We start from the raw sequence: 15,304 nt of genomic DNA on the forward strand, positions 1-15,304 counted from the left end.
TATACAACAGATATACCCCTAATATAACATGATATCTACTGATATTATGATTATATGATTTATCATTTACTGATTTACCACTGATATATATCTGATAGATACTTGATATGTTTATGTTATACCACTAATGTAATACTGATATACAATTGATTTACTTCTAATATAACTATGATATTTACTTATATAACTTGTAATGTGATTTACCATTTATTTACCACTGATATACGTATGATATAACTATGATTTCTACTGTTATGAGTTCTTATATTATTATATGATTTATCATTGATTTTAGCACAAAAGAAACACTAATGTATATGTGATATATACTTGATATGCCTCTGATTTACCACTGATATACCATTGAAATACAACTAATATACCATTAATATAACTATGATATCCATTGATATAACTTCTTATATGAATATATTATTTACCATTTAACTATTCATCATTGATATAACAAGGATATATTTGTGATATATATTTGATATGCCTCTGATTACCTCTAATATAACTATGATATTTATTGATATAACTATGATATTTGTGTGTTGATGTGGACGATGAACATCATAAAAGATAGCATAAACGAACACCAAAGGTCTTGTCTCTACAAAAAAGGAAAACGGCCAAGGTATCGCCTCATAAGATATGACAATCACTAAGAAAGAGGGCTAATATCAACCTAGTTTTGACTTGAACATTTCTCAAGGATGAAACTTGTCTTCTTTTACAACTTATGCTTATATTTATAGTATTTATATTTATAGTATTTTAAGAATGACAATGTCTTGTAATATTATGGATATTGCAATCTACTTTTAGTTTTGTTTAGATTATATAGTAAAATGTCTTCTAGATTTTGAGTGATATAGCAATGAGCTTTTTTATGTGGCAAGCATTCTGTATTTAATCTCGTGTTTGCCAATTGTTTATTAATTTTTGATAGCGTAGTGATTTATCATTGATTTATTACTGATATACCTCCGATATATACTGGACATACCACTGATATACCACCAATATACCGTTCATCTACCACTAAAATAATTATGATATTTACTGATATAACTTGTGATATGATTATATGATTTACCATTGATTTACGACTGATATACTACTAATATATATCTGATATATACATGATATACCTCCCATTTACCACTGATATAACTATGAGACTTTTGATGTGACTTTATGATGTACTGTTTATTTAACACTTATGTACAATTGATTTAAGATATATTACCTCTACTACGTGTTTAAGTTTATGGCTTTCTATTTTATGGCTATATGATTGATTTACCATTGATTTCAAATATATTACTTCTAATATTTAGTATAGTAATTAAAAGTATATCTAATATGAAGTATATCAGTGTAATATATCTCACTAATATACTTCATATTTAGTATATCGATGCCAATTGGAGGCTGGGTGTGCATTTTGTTGGGTGTTTTGGTTTGATGATGACATAATTTATTGTTGGAGTGTGGTGATGATTAAGGACAAATCCTCAATGGGTTCTTTATCCTAATCTTGATCTAAGAGGAACAAATTTTGGTTGTATGATTTTTGGCGTTCCAATTCCTTGCCTTCTCACTCATCATGTCTTCATTGCCTTCTCACTCATTATGTCTTCATTGGTCTGGGTATCATCATTTTGTCATTTGGAGACGATTTTAAATATATAGGTTTTGATAGACACAGGTTACATGTGCAGATGGGAAAAAAAAATGAGGAGATAGAGTGGAGGGTGAGGAGCCTTAAATAGAGGGAGCCAAAAAAAACACATAATTTTGGTAAAAATTTAGTGGGAAGTTGAAGCCCCTTGGATATTTTATTGCATTCTAATTTGGCCAAAGCAACAAAATATTTCCAACTGATTTAAAGTTTATATTGGTCAACAAATAGCTTTGACAAACTAGAATTTAAAACACTTAAATTCTAAAAAATTGAACCTTAGATTGTGAAGCAGGACCTCAACGAAGAAGAAGAATCCCAACTTTCATGAACCTACTTGTTTGGGGAAGAGAATATCCTGGACACGTGGAGGACCCCTATTGGTGCTCCAAGATGACTCATGAGTCATGCCCAGCTCGGACCGCTGAGATCACCACCACTAGCGTTGACAGATGCTAAGTATGAGGGCCGAGGTGAGCCTGGCCGAGGTCCGATCTACCGGGAAGCTCGGTGGGGGCCGAGGTGATCTACTGTCAGCGGCGTGATTATCGGGTGTAACCGTCGGTCCCGAGATTACCGGGTGTAACCGACGGTCCCGAGATTACCGGGTGTAACCGTCGGGAGATTAGTGGGACTACCACCCATAAGTAGATGACCTCACTCCACGACCAGGTATGATGATTTTCTGACCTCGAACTAAACTGGGAATCCGACCTATACTGACTTGATCGTCGGAGTGCTCACCTTTTTGTGCAGGTCCGCCCAAGCATTCAGATCGGTCCGGAGGCCGAGTTCGAGCTGCAATCTGAAATACACTGTTGTGCATATCCTTGCATAAACATTTGGCGCCATCTGCGGGGAACGACAATCTAAATCATCCCAATTCTTTTAAACCAACACGCAAGCGAAAATGGTTCAACGCGCAAACTCGACCAATACGGCAGATCGAAGGACCCTAGCTGCCAGCGATGCCCACCAGAGGGAGGTCGGAGCAGCAGTGGTAGAGGGGCTAGGTCACGACGGCCTAGCAACAGAACCCCTTCGCAGGTCGGCACGAATCACCGCGCCTGTTCTACCACCTGCGCACCCCCCAAGGACATCCAAGGCCACCCGTGGCCGAGGTGGAACCTCTAAGAAGGGCGCTCGGGGTCCAGCCCCGGCCCCGACAAGTGAGAACTTGGACGCACTCCAGAGAGAAATGGAGGCAATGCGCACGAAAATGCAGTCCATGGAGGAAATGTATAACGAAATGATATTAGCTGCAGGCGTAGGGTCCCGATCTGAGAACCGAGTGACGCGCTTGGCATACGCGAGCAAAGGGGTTCCCACCTCGGCCCAGTCGAGGAGGAACATCCCGAAGACAATGAGAGCGAGGGACACACTCGCCAGAGAGGAGACCTCCGTGAACACCTCAACAGAAAGAGAGGCTCATCTCTCCGAAAAGGACAATCACCATCCCGCTCACACAGGAGCTCCAACCAGCAGGTTGAATCCTCTCGTAACCCAGCAACTCCTGCAGGAGTGATTACAAGGGAGGAGTTCGACCAGCTGAGGGGCTAGCTCGACGCTCAGGTGGAGGCCTTAAAGGCCAAATGTGAGCAGAAAGAAGGTCCACTGAACGATAGCGACTTGGGATAATCGCCCTTCACCTCGGACGTTTTGGAAGCACCGAGCCCTTCGAAGTTCAAAGCTCCTACCGTGAAGCCTTATGATGGGTCGAAGGACCCCAAGGATTATGTTGAGGTCTTTGAAGGCCTCATGGATTTCCAAGCGGCATCAGACGCAATCAAATGCCGCGCCTTTCAGATCGCGCTTACTGGCAGCGCGCGATTGTGGTATCGGAGACTGCCAGCCAGGTCGATCTCGACCTACTCTCAGCTGAGAAGGGAGTTCCTCTCCCAGTTCTCTTCTCGGCATTATGACAAAAAGACAGCGACCCATCTCGCCAACATCAGACAGAAGGAGGGTGAGACGCTGCGAGAATATGTCACCAGATTCCAGGAGGAGCAATTGAAGGTCGCACACTGCTTCGATGACTCGGCCATGTCCTATTTTCTCACCAGTCTAGCCGACGAAGCCCTCACGATGAAACTTGGAGAGGAGGCCCCGGCCACCTTCACCGAGGTGCTTCAGAAGGCGAAGAAAGTCATCGATGGACAGGAGCTCCTCCGAACCAAAACTGGCCGACCAGAACGAAAGATCGGCCGAGGCAGAAGTGGAAAAGATATAGAAAAGGCAGATCCCAAGTCCAAGGACAAGGGATCCTTTTCCAGCAGCCGAGCTGAGTATCGAAGGGCGGAGAACGGACCTACCAGGAACCGACCTTACGAACGCTTCACCCCGACCACGATTCCAATTTCCGAGATCCTAACGAACATCGAAGAGTCTGGAATGGAAAAACTACTCAAGCGTCCTGAGAAGCTTCGGGGAGCCCCGGAGAGGCGCAGCAAGGACAAGTATTGCCGCTTCCATCGGGAGCACGGCCATAACACGTCGAACTGTTGGGAGTTGAAGCGCCAAATTGAGGATCTAATTCAAGATGGCTACTTCAAGAAATTTGTGGGAAAGCCCAGGACCAGCTCGGCAGAGAAAAAGGAAGAGCGGAAGCGTTCGAGGACGCTGCCCCGGCGCACTGACCGACCTGCGGTCATCAATACCATTTTCGGAGGGCCAAGCGGGGGTCAGTCCGGACATAAAAGAAAGGAGTTAGCTCGTGCAGCCAGGCGCGAGGTGTGCATCATCAGGGAGCAGAGGCCGACCTGCCCAATCACCTTCGACGGTGCAGACTTGGAGGAGGTCCACCTGCCCACAATGATGCACTTGTGATCGCTCCCTTGATTGATCATGTAGTGGTCAGAAGGGTGCTGGTAGACGGAGGCGCATCTGCTAACATCCTGTCCTTACCGACCTACCTCGCCCTGGGATGGACGAGGTCGCAATTGAAGAAAAGTCCGACACCGCTGGTTGGGTTCTCTGGAGAATCGGTCATCCCAGAGGGTTGCATCGACTTGCCGGTCACGCTTGGGCAGGACCAAACTCAGGTCACCCAAATGGCCGAGTTCGTGGTAATTGACGGTAGATCGGCCTAGAACGCCATCTTTGGGAGACCCATCATCCACTCATTTCGGGCCATTCCCTCGACACTTCATCAAGTTTTGAAGTATTCCACCCCCAATGGCGTGGGCACGATCCGAGGAGAACAGACCGCTTCTAGGGAGTGCTATGCCTCCGCACTCAAAGGCTCATCGGTCTGCGCCCTTGAAACTCTCGCCAGTAGGGATGAGACGCTCGAGTTCAAGGCCGACCTGCCGAGGAGGGAGTTTGCCGCACCCACTGAGGAGCTCGAGCTTGTTCCTCTACTTAGTCCCGAGAAGCAAGTAAGCATAGGAACCAAGCTGGGGGCCACCGACAGAGAGGAGCTAATCCACTTCCTCAGATCCAACTCGGACGTCTTTGCGTGGTCCCATGAGGACATGTCTGGCATTGACCCGCAAATTATGACGCATCGCCTCAGCATAGATCTGTCATTCCGACCTGTAAAACAAAAAAGAAGACTTATAAACAAGGAGAGGAGTGATGTAATTGTTGAGGAAGTTAGCAAACTTTTGAAAGCTAAATACATAAGAGAAATTTCGTATCCCGAGTGGCTCTCCAATGTTGTATTAGTTAAAAAATCTAAGGGAAAGTGGAGAATGTGTGTAGATTTTACGAACTTAAATAAGGCATGCCCGAAAGATTGCTTCCCACTGTCGAGGATTGATCAGCTCGTGGACGCCACAACTGGGCACGAACTGTTCACCTTCATGGACGCCTACTCTGGGTACAACCAAATCAATATGCATGTCCCAGATCAAGATCATACCGCATTCATAACAGACCAAGGTCTGTACTGTTACAAGGTCATGCCCTTCGGTTTAAAGAACGCAGGAGCGACCTACCAGAGAATGGTGAACAAAATGTTCGCCAAGCGGATCGGCCGGAATATGGAAGTGTATGTGGACGACATGCTCGTCAAGAGCAAGCGGTCTAAGTCGCATCTTTCCGATCTAACCGAAGCCTTCGAGGTTCTAAGGACATATCAAATGAAACTCGACCCAGCTACATGTGCCTTTGGAGTCTCTTCGGGAAAATTCCTTGGCTTCATGGTGAACCACCAGGGGATCGAGGCCAACCCCGAAAAGATTAAAGCCGTGCTCGAGATGGAGGCACCCAAAACGCTGAAACAGCTTCAGTGCCTCAATGGCAGGATTGCAGCCCTGAACCGGTTTGTTTCAAGATCGACGGATAAGTGCCTCCCTTTCTTCAAAGTCCTACGAAAGAAAGGGCCGTTTGAATGGACAACAGAGTGCGAACAAGCGTTTCAGCAATTGAAGAGCTACCTCTGTTCGGCACCTTTGCTCGCCAAGCCCCTACCAGGGGACAAGCTCCAATTGTACTTAGCAGTGTCTGACAATGCCGTCAGCTCGGCCCTAATCAGGCAAGAGGAAGCGCGGCAAAACACGGTGTACTACACAAGCCAGGCTATGACCGAAGACGAGACTAGATACCCTCAGATGGAAAAGTTGGCTCTCGCTTTAGTCACCTCGGCCCGACGGCTTAGACCATACTTCCAAGCCCATACTGTGGTGGTGGTCACTAACTTGCCCCTAAAAAACATCTTCCATAAGCCAGAAGCTTCTGGACGCCTGATGAAGTGGGCAATGGAGCTAAGTGAGTACGACATCCAATTCGAACCTAGAGCTGCGTTGAAAGGGCAAGCAGTGGCAGACTTCATAGTCGAGCTCACACCACCTTCCGAGCCTGGTGAGTCCGACCTACCGTGGACAATCTATGTCGACGGATCCTCGAATGAGAAGGGGTGTGGGGCCGGGGTCCTCTTGCTCGGACCAGGAGGCGAGCGATTTGAGTATGCCTTGAGGTTCGGCTTCCGGACTTCCAATAACGAGGCTGAGTATGAAGCATTTATTGTCGGTCTACGAATCGCCAGAGCATTGGGGGCCTCTTGTGTTAAGATCTTCAGCGACTCCCAGCTGGTTGTGAGCCAGATCACGGAAGAGTACCAAGCCAGGGACTCCCGAATGGAGAAGTATTTGGGCAAGGTCAGATCGTACCTCGTCCAATTTCGAACTTACGAAGTAAGCCGGGTTCCCCGAGCAGAAAATTCTAATGCCGACGCCTTGGCCAAGTTAGCATCAGCGTACGAGACCGACCTGGCGAGGTCGGTCCCCGTCGAGATCTTAGATAATCCCTCGATCTCAAAGCCAGATCTGATGGAGATCGACGCTCAAGAGTCCTCATGGATGGACCCGATTGTGGACTTTATTAGGGGCAATTCACCACAAGACCCCAAGGAGCGCAGAAGGTTGGCAAGGTAAGCAGCTCGGTTCGTGGTCCGAAGTGGAGCGTTGTACCGACGCGGCTTTTCCCTGCCTCTATTGAAATGCCTAACCCCTGAAGAGGGCCTATACGTCCTCAGAGAAATCCACGAAGGAGTGTGCGGCAATCACTCAGGCGCCCGGTCGCTGTCAGCCAAAGTGATCCGACAAGGATACTATTGGTCGACCCTCAGCCAGGACGCCAAGAAGTTCGTTAGAACTTGCGACAATTGCCAACGCTACGGAAACGTAATCCACCAACCTCCCGAGCTACTCACCCCCATCTCGGCCCCGTGGCCATTTGCGCAGTGGGGGGTAGATATCATTGGTCCTTTCCCTTTGGGCAAAGGCCAGACCAAGTTCGCTGTGGTTGCTGTGGACTACTTCACAAAGTGGGCCGAGGCCGAGGCACTCTCCCACATAATGGAATCCAGAGTCACGTCCTTTGTATGGACAAATATCGTATGTCGCTTTGGTATACCGAAGGCCATTGTGACAGATAATGGGAAGCAGTTTGACAACGCGAAGTTCAAAAACTTTTGCAGCAAGCTTGGCATAGGTCACCTTAGCTCATCCCCCGCACATCCGCAAGCAAATAGGCAGGTGGAGGCAGTCAACAAGATCATCAAGCGAGGCATCAAACTTAGACTGGACTCCAAGAAAGGCAGGTGGACCGTGGAGCTACCAGAGGTTCTATGGTCGTACCGGACCACCCAAAGAGAACCGACGGGTGAGACCCCGTTCTCCCTGGCCTTCGGCTCCGAAGCTGTAGTCCTGGTTGAGATCGGCATGCCATCTGACAGAGTAGAGCATTACGAGCCTACAACAAATGAGGAAGAGCTGCTCCTCAACCTCGACTTGCTGGAAGAAAGAAGAGCAATGGCCCAGCTACGCCTGGCGGAATATCAGGGCAGAATGGCCAGACACTACAACGCCCGCGTTCTGCCTCAGACCTTCGAAGTCGGACATCTGGTTTTAAGGAAGGTCCAAACCCATGTGGGTGCCCTTGACCCGACCTGGGAGGGGCCATTTGAGGTCAAGGGAATAGTCCGACCTGGGACGTACATATTGGCCGATCTGAAAGGAGACGTCCTCGCGCACCCGTTGAACGCGGAGCACCTGAAGCATTATCATCCTTGAAATGCCAAAATGGTTTTCAATGGATCTGTAAAAACTGTTTCAAAAGAATTATGATCGGAATAAATGTGATGATTTAATTTCATGATTCCGAGTTCGACCAGAAATTAAATTGGGGCCACGGACTCCTACACGATCACATTCCAGCAGTCGGTTAAAATTCAATCCTCCAAAACCTAACGGTACGAGGTGCGATGCCAAAACCGTTGGTGAACTTAAAATTCAATCCTCCAAAACCTAAGGGTACGAGGTGCGATGCCAAAACCGTTGGTGAACTTAAAATTCAAACCTTCAAGGCAAGGAGGCGATGTGAAAAGTTCAGAATGATCAAGCCTTTCAACCTGAGGGTACGAGATGCGATATGAAGAACAGTTATGGACTTAGGATTTTAGCCTTTTAACGTTTTTAAGTTAAATGTGTGATGTTAAAAAGTCCAGAGTTGGTGCAATGCATTGAATACTAGACAGCGATCCGAGTTTAAAATTTCAAGTATTTTAGTTAGTGGCGCGACCTCAAAGGTACGAGGCGCGAGGTGACATTGGCTTCAACTTGAAGAAAAAACGAAGAAAGAAGGCAACAAAGTAAAAACAAATGAGAAGCCTCTTTATTGAATGAAAAGCAGAGCCAAGGCTTATAGACCTTGCAGCTCTGCCCTAACACTTACAAAATAAGAGAAGAAAGACAGAGAAAGGCCTCATGAAAGGTGAACGCCTAAGAGCCTGCTTGAGGAGCGCCCTCCTGAGTGGTGCCGACCTGATCCTCTTCGAGGTCGGAGTAGTCAGAGTCCAGATCTCTAACGTACTTATCCACCAACGCTTGGGGGCCAGGGGTGCCGCTAGGCCCAGACGCCCACTGCTCAGCATACCTCTTCTTCAGACCACCGAGATCGATCTGAAGGTCAGGCATGTCGGAAGCAATGCCCTTCATGATAAACTTGAAGCCCGCATCAGAGAAGTTTTTGGCAAATCCATCGAAGTTAGGATGTTGCCTGAACGATTCCTTCAATAGGGCTCCATTGCTGAGACGCTCCTTCACCATCTCCAGCTCAGCAGTCGTGTGCTTCAGCTCTTCCTTCGCTTCAAGCGCCTGGAGCATGTCGTCCTTCTCCTTGAGGAGTTGGAACTTCTCCTTCTCCAAGCCCTTGGTGATAGCATGGGCAGCTCGGAGCTGGGCCTTGCGTCTGTCCTCTTCTTTCTTCAGTAGTTCGGCCTTGGCCTCCACCTCAGCCTTCAAAATTTCCACCTCAGAGTGAGCTTTCAGCAGCTCATCCTTCATGGTGGAAGAGGCAGCCTCCAAGGCAGCAGAGAACTCCTCTTTCTCCCTCGCTGCCAGAGCTTCCCTCCTATCCAGCTCGGCCTTCACGGCCAGAGCCGATTGAATGGAAGCAACAAACGCCTGAGAAAAGGTACAAAGAAGAAAGTTAGACCGAGCTACCTGTTAGGTAAATTGAGCAAAAATGAAGACACCGATCTTACCTCAGCGGCGTAGTCGATGGTCCTCTGCTGGACGGACCACAGGTCACTTACAAATTTGGACGCTCTTCTGAGGCAGCGGTCCAAACTTGCAGCCGAGATGCGGGACACCTGGTCCCTCACCCCAGAACTTGACGGCTCGACTCTGAACCGTGCTGTCACGTCGGACGTCCCGCCCATCCTGGCCTCAGGATCGTCCACCCAATCTGCGAAGCTCGCAGGCAGGGCCGCACGAGCTTCGACCTCCAAGGGGGAGGTGGTCTTCTTCTTCTTCCTCCTTCGCTTCAGAGGGGCCTCCTCCCTCACCTCCTCGCCCAAGGGCGAGACGTCCACCGCCTCGATCTGACCCCTGAGGCGCTACTCCCTCGAAGGACCCTCAGAAGACTCCAGCTCGATCACTGGGGCTGGATCTTCCGAGGCTGGCCCTGCCACGGCAGGAGTGGCAGGTTCCAAACTCTGGACGACCTCAAGAGCATGGGCTCGGCCCTTGGACTTGCGTTTCACGTTGCTTGCAAATCCGCAAACCATGGCTGCAAAACAAAAACAGGAGTCAACACAAACTTAGAGGAAAAAGGGGGGGAGCAAACTTGGCATACCGAGTTCGGAGTTCGGCCTTGAGGATTCAATGGGACGAACTGCAGGGTTGTAATCTAGCAGCCCGGACTTAAGCAACAGCTTGTCGGTCACCAAGGTTCCGACCTTCCTACCCCTCGGAAAATGCTCCTTGTAATATTTCAGCGTGTCGAAGGAGGCTTGCGTAAGCTCGGGGACTGGTCGGATTGAAACTGCACAAAGACAAAATCCGAGTCAGATCTGAATAACAAGAAAGAAAGTTATCACAAGAAGTAAGAGCTACTCCGTACCTAGGTTCCCAAACCTAGTGGGAACGTCAAAGAAGGAACGACCCGACTCGTCCTTTGCAAGCCATTCCCCGGAAGCGTAGAACCACTTCCTCACCCATCCTTTGATGGAGGTCGGCCCCTTAACTATACCGCCTGCGCCTTTCCTTGCGCACATATAGAACCGACCAGGCTTCTTAGCTATCCTTTTCGCTTCGAAGCACGCGAGGAGCTGGTCTACGTCCAACAGCTCGACCTCTTCACTATCCCGAGCTCGTAGCCAAAAAAGGATGGCCAAAGCGAAAATGACACCCCACCCATTGGGGGCCACTTGAGCCGGAGCCAACCCAGTTCGGAAGAGAAATTCTTGGACAAAAGGGTGAAGGGGAAGCCTGAGACCGTACTCAAACATTTTGAAGTAGAGAGTGACCCATCCATCTGGAGGATTGTCAGCTCTCTCCCCCTCTTCCGGAATCCTAAGGAGGATGTTCTCAGGGATAGCGAACCCCCTACGAAGGGATCCGAGGTAGTGCTCAGGTATCCTAGAAGGGTATTCCAAACCCTGACCCGAGGTGGAGGCATCACTATCCTCCCCGTCATCGGAGAACCTAAAGTTTTCTATCTCCTCGAGCTCGGACTCTAACCTACGAGCTAAATCCTCATCGGATCCTAAGTCGCTGCTAAAAGAGGATGACATGGCAACTACGTTCGAAAGAGAAAGTGAGGGAAGAGACCGACCTACCAAGGGTTCGAGCTACCTTCAGATCGAACTCCAAGAATTCAGGAAACGTAAGGTATGACCTGAAGGATTGGGGGTATTTATAGCTCGTCGGAAAAATTTTTCCACCGTACATGTGTAATCAACGAGCGGCTAGGATCCTCCCGAAGATCCGAAGCGTCGGAATATTTGAATATTCCGACGATAAATCCACCGCAACGGTTATATTTTCCCACGAATAGGAAGTCGCCACGCGTCCAAAGCAAGTCGAATGAACTTCTCTGCCAGGTCGAGATCGGACCAGACAGAGAGGGGGCCAATGTTTGGGGAAGAGAATACCCTGGACACGTGGAGGACCCCTATTGGTGCTCCAAGATGACTCATGAGTCATGCCCAGCTTGGACCGCCGAGATCACCACCATTAGCGTTGACAGATGCTAAGTATGAGGGCCAAGGTGAGCCTGGCTGAGGTCCGATCTACCGGGAAGCTCGGTGGGGGCCGAGGTGAGCTACTGTCAGCGGCGTGATTATCGGGTGTAACCGTCGGTCCCGAGATTACCGGGTGTAACCGACGGTCCCGAGATTACCGGGTGTAACCGTCAGGAGATTAGCGGGACTACCACCCATAAGTAGAGGACCTCACTCCACGATCAGGTATGATGATTTTCTGACCTCGAAGTAAACTGGGAATCCGACCTATACTGACTTGATCGTCGGAGTGCTCACCTTTTTGTACAGGTCCGCCCAAGCATTCAGATCGGTCCGGAGGCCGAGTTCGAGCTGCAATCTGAAATACACTGTTGTGCATATCCTTGCATAAACACTACTAAAGATGGCAAACGAGAAAGATATAAAACCCAAACATGAACGAGAAAGAAGAAGAATCAATTAAACGAAGGAGAATTGCGCGATATATGCTGAAGATCCAAAGAAGTAGAAATTAAATTAAGAAGAATTGATTGTGAACGAAGGATAATCCGGAAGCTGAAGTTGCGAATGGAAATAAGAAAGAGTGAGAAGAAGAAATAGTGCAAAGAATAACCCAAACACAAAGTATGAGATTGGGACGAGATCTAGAACAAAGGGTAAATTTTGAATTTGAATATAATAATTATGATATTTTGCCATATTTACAAATTTAAAAAGAGGGTGACATTTGTTTAAATATAAAAAATAATTTAGCCACCCAATGCAATTAGCCTGAAAGAAAGATATTAAACCATGACTTCGAGATGAATATATATTTTTTCCTTAAAAGTTATGCCTTATTAAACGAAAGGATTTAATAGTCAAGATCAAAGCGTAATAGAAAATAAAATAAAAGGGAGTCGGAAATCTCATAATAGAGTTAAAGGTCCCAAGCTTATATATATTAATTAGCAAATATAAAATGACCCGAAAAGAAAACCAAATAAAACATAACAAATGAGCCACTGGAAATAGAGTAGTAGAGAGGTCCCAAGCTAATTAAACAATAAATACACAAAGCAAACTTCTTGCAATTGCTTCATTTCCATGTACCACCACCAAGGAAATTGTCTCTTTAGATCATCTTCAAATGTTGAGTATTGTTGAGATGATGAAAGTGATAAAAAATAACGCGGAATAAATAATAAAATTCTCAATGTTTGATGAATAATGAGAAAATATGAAATGTGAGAGAGTAGAGATCAATAGGTGAAAAATCAACTTTAAATTAAAGTGATACAAAAACGATGAATTAAGCAAATGAATAGTACAAATGTTGGTGATACAAACTTCTCATCTAAGTTCTACCTTATATAGGTACAATACTTGAGCCTATTTGGTAATCAACCTATAATTTAAACCAACATTTAACTGTAGAAACTTACCATTCATAGAACTGAAACTTAAAAATAAAATAAAATAGAAAATTAAATATAACATTTAAAGAAAGAAACTTAAATTAAAGAAATAAAAAACTGAAAAAAAAAACCTTGAGTTAAAAAAAAAAACTCATATCTCAACTCTCCTACTTGAGATTTTATTCTTTGTCACATCCAATGTTTGGCGCAGAAACACAAATTGTCTATGTGGTAAAACTTTTGTGAGATTGTCGGCAAGTTGTTCTTTAGAACTACGAAATGTGAGCTTGATTTCTCATTCTTTCTCTACTTCCCTCAATCAATGAAATTTGACTTTAATGTGTTTTATACTGTCATATTGTTCAAGATTTGAGGGAATAGCAATAGCAGACTTGTTATCATAAAATAAAATGTTGTAGGTTTCTCTAGTTTGAATCTCAAATCATCAAGCAATTTGTGAAGTCATATTGTTTGATTTCCAGATGATGTAGCATAAATATATTTAGCTTCAGCAGTATATTGAGTCACCGTTTCTTGTTTTCTTGAATTCCAAGAGAAAACTCTAGTGCCAAGAGAAAAGTCATAGCTGGAAGTACTTTTAGAGTCATCAATACAACCAACCAAATCACTGTCAGCATATCCAATCAATTTCAAATCACCTATACACTCAAACAATATTCCAAAATCAAGAGTATCCTTTAAATATCTAAGGACCCTTTTAGCAAGACCAAAATAAACTTCACTAGGTGAGTTCATATATTATTAGGGTAAATTTGTAGCAAACATTAAGTTGGCTTCGATGTCGTCAAATACAAAAAACCTTCGAATAAATCTTTTGTATTTTGTAGGATTAGAAAACTTCTCACCATCATCCTTCAAGACTTTTTAATTTATTGCTAAAGGAGTAGAAACAACTTTACAGGTACCCATTTTGAATTTCTTCAAAATTGCATAATTTCTTTGGACAATAAAAATACCCTTGTCTTATTAATGGATTTCCATACCAAGAAAATAACGCATGTCACATAGATCTGACATCCCAAACGTCTTTTTCATCTCAACTTTCAAATCTTGAAGTATTTGATGATCATTTTTAGTTACTAGCATAGAGAGAGAAAATGAGTTGATGAATTGTAACACCTTGAGTTTTAAGGTTATGTTATTTTAAGATTTAAATTGTGCATTTTGATTTCTCCGTATCTTCATAAATTGAATTATCTGATTTTCTAATTGTGGAAGTTCTAGTTTTTGGTTCATTAAAACTTAAGTTTGAATTTGTTAGATACAAAGATAAATTAGGTTTTCGAATTTTGGAAAGTGATTTTTAATTAAAATTCAAAGTTTTGGAAATTTAATCTTCCCTTTTGGATTATATTCTTGGATTTCAAATTAAGTTAATCTCTTAAATTATTTTTCAAAAATCCTTTTAAGCGTTTATTTTGTGCTTCCTTTTTGGAAAATGATTAGGAAAAAATCGTCCTTATTTATAAGTTTAATTTTCCGTTTTGTTAACAAATCTTTTTCTAAAAAAAAAAAGAAAAGAGTAAAGAAAAAGGGAAAGAAAAAGGAAAAGAAAAGAAAGCAGAGAAACAAACCCTAGTCATCTCTTTCTCTTACCCTCTTCTCCCCTAGCTGTCAGCCCCCTCAGCAACACCCTTTCTTTTCCTGCAGTGTTTTATGGCGAGCAACGACTTGACAACCGATGATATGATCCTATTTGGACAAGAGATCCAAGAATCAACTTACTTCAATAAAGAGCAAGATGAAAATGGGAGACCCCCTAAATAGAGGAGGATAGAACTAAGGAGGAACTAAGATGATGCCTAGAAGATCCATTACACGCCCTATCCTATGCACAACCCAAACTGTGTGCACGCCCTCGCACGCCATCACCGCCCAACACCACGCTTGCCAATACCCTACGCACCCCTCACCATGGCCCACATGTGCCCCACACCTTTTGGCGCCAAAAGTCTTGCCTTACCGTCCACTTCTTTTATTTAACGAATATATTTCTTTTTTATTTTCCTTATATTTATTTTGTTTTAGAACTAAGGAATAATTTCCCTTACTTGATTACCAAGTTGGTGGATTTTAGGAAAGATTTTTTTGTTTTTGATTTATGTTAGTTTATTTTATTTTTATCAAATTAGATTTAAGAAATAGTTGCTTTGCTTGATTAGTGAGTTGGCGTCATTTAGGAAATTATCTTTGCAACTATTTTACTTTATTTTATTTACCTTAGAT

The 15,304-nt window shown here is 44.8% G+C and overlaps 1 protein-coding gene across 2 annotated transcripts; it reads right to left on the reverse strand.

The window, feature by feature from the left end:
• Positions 1 to 8,784: 8,784 nt before the first annotated feature.
• Positions 8,785 to 13,005, reverse strand: LOC148209648 (uncharacterized protein At3g60930, chloroplastic-like). 2 transcript variants are annotated; one of them, XM_088127222.1, is made up of 4 exons: positions 10,538 to 13,005; positions 10,271 to 10,459; positions 9,678 to 10,204; positions 8,785 to 9,597 (listed from the first exon to the last, which is right to left on the reverse strand). In XM_088127222.1, the coding sequence occupies exons 3-4, from the start codon at positions 9,852 to 9,854 to the stop codon at positions 8,914 to 8,916; spliced, it is 861 nt and encodes a 286-aa protein (XP_087983348.1). In that variant the 5' UTR covers positions 9,855 to 10,204; positions 10,271 to 10,459; positions 10,538 to 13,005; the 3' UTR covers positions 8,785 to 8,913. The 2 variants fall into 2 exon arrangements, with proteins under 2 accessions (XP_087983348.1, XP_087983347.1); XM_088127221.1 differs by lacking the exon at positions 8,785 to 9,597 and having other exon boundaries at positions 9,860 to 10,204.
• Between the last annotated feature and the right edge of the window lie 2,299 nt (positions 13,006 to 15,304).

The sequence above is a fragment of the Momordica charantia genome (genome assembly GCF_013281855.1).
Source record: "Momordica charantia cultivar OHB3-1 chromosome 8 unlocalized genomic scaffold, Mcharantia_2.0 BLBB01000008.1, whole genome shotgun sequence".
Classification (NCBI taxonomy): domain Eukaryota; kingdom Viridiplantae; phylum Streptophyta; class Magnoliopsida; order Cucurbitales; family Cucurbitaceae; genus Momordica; species Momordica charantia.